This window comes from Antechinus flavipes, chromosome 3, assembly GCF_016432865.1.
Source record: "Antechinus flavipes isolate AdamAnt ecotype Samford, QLD, Australia chromosome 3, AdamAnt_v2, whole genome shotgun sequence".
Lineage (NCBI taxonomy): Eukaryota > Metazoa > Chordata > Mammalia > Dasyuromorphia > Dasyuridae > Antechinus > Antechinus flavipes.
This window is the reverse complement of record NC_067400.1, coordinates 67,630,392-67,636,391: the sequence shown is the minus strand read 5'-3', so window position 1 is coordinate 67,636,391 and position 6,000 is coordinate 67,630,392. Positions and strand designations below refer to the sequence as shown.

Sequence of the window (6,000 nt, the reverse complement as noted above, 5' to 3'; positions counted from 1 at the left end):
AGCAAAGTAAATAAACTATCTTCTCCATCTTGAGACCAAGCCTTCTTCTTGATGCATATTTGTCCCTTTCATCTTCCTGTTATCTTTAATTCCTCTGATAATGTTTGTATGTTTAAAATAAGGAAACAAAGCCAAAGTTTTAACATTCCAGCTAGGTCTTGATCAGAGCAAATAATGAATCCCATGAAGTGTTTGCCCATACTTGAATTCTTTCTATTCCAACTTATATTACATAAAATATGGTCATTGGTTTCAGACCAATGGAAATACACAGTGTAAATTTGAATACAGCCATTATTTATTACTTGCATTAATTTGGACCTGCCTATATATTAGATTAGGCTGCCTGGATCCTCCCAAGTTCATTAAGTTCTCAGGCCAAACATTTGCATATTCTCATTTTCCTTTTTCAGTACCTGTTTCCAATGACAAAATTGGTTCCGTCACTTAGAGAGGTCTGTTTAGTTCATTTGTTCTGCCACCAGAAGACTTCCTTTGTTATAACAGTCAGATTTAAAAGGCCCAGCCAAAGGCCCATAAAACATTCCCCACCCCCACCCTCCAATACTTTACACTTTGCTGCAGGGAACATCTGCTTTTCTCAGCCACCTGAGTTGACGACTTTCCCTTGGAGCCAGCCTGAGGTGCAGGTGTCAAGTGAGGACCCAGACAGTTCCTTCCCACCACACCTCAAGAGAAGTCTGAGTTTATAGCCCATTTCCCCTGCAAGAGGTTACAGTGATATGACGCCAAATAAGAGCGAGGAAACTATTGCAGCTGTGGCTCATTATAACCAATCAAAGACCATTATTCTTAAAAAAGGAAAGGTTGCATTTTTGCTCTTGTTAATTGAGTCTGTGGCCACAACCATATGGAAAGAAGAAAGTTAGTCTAAACCTGGATAAGGAAATCCTGCTCTTTCTTCAGCAAGGAGCTCCCCTTTCCATTGCTTCAAAATAATTCAATTCTTCCAAATGCTAAGTGCTTGCCCAGACTACTAGATGGGGTTTTTTGACTTCTCTGGGTCAGAGGTTCTTTTTCTGTTATGTTCCATACATAGAATAAATGTCAGGGAATTTAAATAGTGATGACTCCTATTTATGAAGTATTTGGAGATTCTTGTAAATAAATAAAGCATAGAAGAAATTGAGTGTTCCTTTGTCTAACTAACTCTTTCCTATTGAAGAAGAATGGAAGCCCAGAGAGAAAGTTACTTACCCAAGACTATACATGATGATGGTGGTGACAGTGATCATAGCAGCAGCAGCAACAGTAGTAGTAGTAGTAGTGGTGGTGGTGGTGGTGGTGGTAGTAGTACTAGTAGGAGGAAAAAGAAGAGGTAGTAGTAATAATAGTGGGAAGAGGAGGAAGAATGGGAGTAGTAACAGTGATGTTGGTAGTAGTAGTAGTAGTAGTAGTAGTAGTAGTAGTAGTAGTAGTAGTAGTAGTAGTAGCAGTAGAAGTGGTAATAGCAGTAGCAGCAAATGAGAACTCGTATTTGCAGAGCACTTTAAAATTTGTAAAGAGTGTTACAAATTTGATACTCACATATCCCTGTCAGGTACATACTATTTTATAAAATAGGAAAATGAGACTAAATAGGTTAAGCTACTTCCCCACAGATCCTTAACTAGTAATATCTGAAGCTGGATTTGATCCTAGGTCTTTAAGTCCAGGATCCAGAGCTGGAATTTAAATCCAGTCCCCAAATTCAGTTCTCTTTTCATTCTACAATGCTGTTTTGTACACAGTAGGTATTCAATAAATGTCCACTGAAATTCTTACTGAAATTGAAGTGCCCATTAAACTTTTTGGAGCTGCCATTCATGTAAGGATCTAGTTAGCATCTTTTCAATATAACAAAGAGATTTTCTTGGCCCCAGAATCAGTCTTCACTTTTTACCTCTCATCTTTCCCAGTATCTAACCCCCTCCCCCCCCATTCGATAACTGATCTTTTCTAAATAGAAATAAAATCAATAAAGGAGAAACACATGGAGTTGGAGAGAGGAAATCTGTGTACTTTCCCAATGGCTAACCTGTCAAGATTTCTATCTGTCCTTTTTGTCAACAGTAAGATCATAAGATTTAGAAAAGAAAGGACCCCAGAGGTCATCTGCATTGAAACCTGGAGAAAGGAAACCCTTTTCTCTCTGAGACATAAAGGAACCTTTGGGGGCCCAAGTCTGCTCCCAGAAATGATCCAAGATGAATTGCAGCTGCTCTCTAATGGAATTGCATAGACACACACAATGAACAAGATAGTGCTTTTCCCAGTTTCTTTGTCTAACAATACAGGGGTTTGCATAGCTCCTTAATGCCCCAGGGAACAATAGTACAAATGGAAAATGGATCAAGAAAACAAGCTTTACATTCTTTCCTGGAATGGGATTTGCACACAGGGTGCTGTCTGACTCTGAGTCACTTGTATTGCTGGTCAGCCTGTAATTTTCCAGGACTACCTTCCATGAGTGTCCGACAAGCAGAGGGGCAACATCAAAACCAAAACAGACCTGGATGATCATAAATACCTGTATTCATTTGACTCCCTGGGCTTTTACTTTCAGACATTCCCTTCTTGCACAGTTTGTAGCAGACTTGCCAAAAGATTAAAGAAAAAAACTATGTGGCCTCCAAAATTTTATATGGTTTCACCCACATGTACCAATGTCACCCTCTTTCCTTTCCAATCACCCTTTGCTCCTATTTTTCACTGTAGTATTACTGTGCTTAGAGAATATGGCTCTTTTAGAGCCATTCTTAGAGAAGCCCCCAAACCTTGTGTCATCAATTGGGTATCCCCAACCTCAAATTTTAAAACAGAAAGAGTAAAGCAAGTGGAAAAGGAAGAAGAGGGAGAAGAGAGAAAAGAGCAAGAAGAGGAGGGAGAGAAGAAGTAAACTTCAGGTTTTTTCCAATATATTTCAAATATCTTTGGTGTTTGATCCCTCCACTTTGGTTTTTTTTTTTTTTTTTTTAAGGTTTGAACATAGGTACATGCTGCCTTTCAGCAATTAGATAGTGGTTAGGCATAAACAACAATAAACAATATTTTAAAAATTCATTCATTTGACAATATTTGTCAAGTCCCTATTCCCTGTATGCAGAGCACTGTACTTTTCTTATGAAGAGATAAAACACTGAACCTCCTTACTTTCAGACTATTGAAAAGGATATATATGTTTATATCCATCTTACATATGAAGAAACTGAGGCAGAGAAATAAAGATCACCCATAGGTACAAGTCAGGATTCTTCCAAGTCTAGGTTCAGTGGTGTTTCCACTCCACCACATTGCTTCTCTACATTTAGCCATAGTTTGTTAATTTTTGTTTTCTGTTTGTTTGTTTTCCTCTGAGTTTAGAGTATATGTTATACAATATTTTTCCAAGTCTCTATCTCTATTTCTATCTCTAGCGATTTAAATTATTGCTTTTTTATTTTCAAAATATATGCAAAGATAGATTTCAACATTCACCCTTGCAAAACCCTGTGTTCCAAATTTTCCTCCCTCCTTTGTCCCATACCCTCCCCTAAACAGCAAGTAATCGAATATATGCTAAACATGTACAATTCTTCTATAATATTTCCACATTTATCATTCTGCCTAAGAAAAAGATCAAAAAGGGGAGAAATGAGAAAGAAATCACATATGTGATCCATATTTGGTCCCATAGTCCTCTTTCTGGATGCAGATGGCACACTCCATCAACAAGTCTATTGGAACTGGTTTGAATCATTTCATTATTGAAAAGAGCCGCATCCATCAGAATTAATTATTGTATAATCTTGCTGTTGTCATGCATAATGATCCCCTGGTTCTGCTTATTTCACTTAATATCAGTTCAGAGCTCTCTGAAATCATCTAGCTGATCATTTTTTATAGGACAATAATATTCCATAACATTCATATACCATAACTTAGTCATTCTCTAACTGATAGACATCCACATATTTTTCTAGTTCCTTGACACTACTAAAAGGGCTGCTACATCCATTTTGCATATGTGGGTCCTTTTCCCTTTTTGATGATCTCTTTGGGATACAGGCCCAGTAGAAACAATGCTGGATCAAAGGTTATGTACAGTTTGATAGCCCTTTGGCCATAGTTCCAAATTGTTCTCCAGAATGGTTAGATCACAACTCCACTAACAATGTATCCCAGTTTTCCCACATCCCCTCCAACATTTATCATTATCTTCTGTCATTTTAGCCAATCTGACATGTGTGTAGTGGTACCTCAGATTTGCATTTCTCTGATCAATAGTGATTTAGAGTATTTTTTTCATATGACAAAAAAATGGTTTTAATTTCTGCATCTGAAAGTTGTCTGTTCATATTCTTTAACCATTTACCAGTTGGAGGATGGTTTATACATTCTTATTTGAGTCAATTCTCTAAGTAGTTTTAAAATGAGACCTTATCAGAATCCTTGGGTGTAAAGATTTTTTTCCCCAGTTTTCTATTTGCCTTCAAATCTTGTCTGCATTGGTTTTGTATGTACAAAACCTTTTTAATTTAATTTAATGTAATCAAAGTTATCCATTTTTGCATTTCATAATGTTCTCTAGTTCTTTTTTGGCCATAAATTCCTTCCTTTTCCACAGATCTGAAAGGTAAACCATCCTTTGTTCTTCTAATTTGCTTATAGTATCACTTTTTATGTCTAATCTATGAATCCATTTCAACCATATCTTGGTATGTGGTATTAAGTGTAGGTCAATGCCTAGTTTTTGCCATATTAATTTCCAATTTTCCCAATAATTTTTGTCAAATAGTGAGTTCTTATCTCAAAAGCTGGGGTCTTTGGGTTTATCAAACACTATATTACTATAGTCATTGATTATTGTGTCTTGTGAACCTAACCTATTCCACTAATTGGTTACTGAATTTCTTAGCCAGTACCAAATGGTTTTGACAACTGCTGCTTTATAATATAATTTTAGGTCTGGTAAAGCTAGGCCACCTTCATTTGCATTTTTCTGTAATGGGCTGAGGCTTGAGTTGATGCACTGAGGTCCCAAGCACATGAGGCTAAATAGTAATTGGACCATACTCTATTAATATATAAGCTTGGAGAAAGAATGGCCCCCGCCCACTCTTTGTGCAAGTCCTGATGTGTTGTATAGGAAATGATGATTTTGGTGGGTGGAGGCAGGGGAGTGGAAAAGGAAGGGGAAGGAGAGACTTTTGGGATTGCTATTGCTACGGTTTGCTCAGGTCGGATGGCTCTCTGTTAGCTGGCTTCCTGTCGCAGCTGCCCATATTGCTATAGCAATCTTTCTTGCCCACATTGCTATCACAATCTTTATTCACCTCTTCACTTCAATAAATATTGAAGATTTTTCCCTTAACCTGAATTCCTGACTCCGGCTGATTTTAAATACGCAGTCATTACATTTTTCCATTAATTCCCTTGAAATTCTTGATCTTTTGTTCTTTCAGATTAATTTTGTTATTATTTTTTCTAGCTTTGTAAAATAATTTCTTGGGAATTTGATTGGTGTGACACTGAATAAGTAGATTAATTTAGGTAGAATTGACATTTTTATTATATTAGCTTGGGCTACCCATGAGCACTTGATATTCTTCCAATTGTTTAGATCTGCAAGTCTCTATCTCTTGAATTATGATTTTTTTTTGTTAAGTTAAGGCATGAAGTATGTGATGATGTATTCAGTTCTAGATCATAGATTTAAAACTGGAAGGGACCTTGTAAATTGGGTCCAAACTCATCATTTTACTGCTGAGAAAACTGAAGTCCAGAGAAATTGAGTATTTGTGAAAGTCATTAAAAGGAAGAAAAGAAAATGCATTCCATAAGAGTTCCACAAAATCACCCTAGTTGCAGTGAATTTAATAATAATAATAGATACTCACATTTGTATAGTCTTCTTTAAATCCTCTTAATTACAATGCTTCCCCTCTCTTAATTATTTCCTATATATCATATATAAATATAGATAGATATAGATATAGATAAAACTTGCTTTGTATACAT

General features: G+C 36.5%; 1 protein-coding gene across 1 annotated transcript in view; it reads right to left on the bottom strand.

Moving 5' to 3' along the window:
* Nucleotides 1-1,223: 1,223 nt before the first annotated feature.
* Nucleotides 1,224-6,000, bottom strand: part of MREG (melanoregulin) — a 102,905-nt gene continuing 98,128 nt past the window's right edge. The window contains exon 5 of the mRNA XM_051983594.1: nt 1,224-1,317. Coding sequence (XP_051839554.1) covers nt 1,225-1,317 — 93 coding nt within the window. The 3' untranslated portion in view covers nt 1,224. The remainder of the gene's footprint in view (nt 1,318-6,000) is intronic.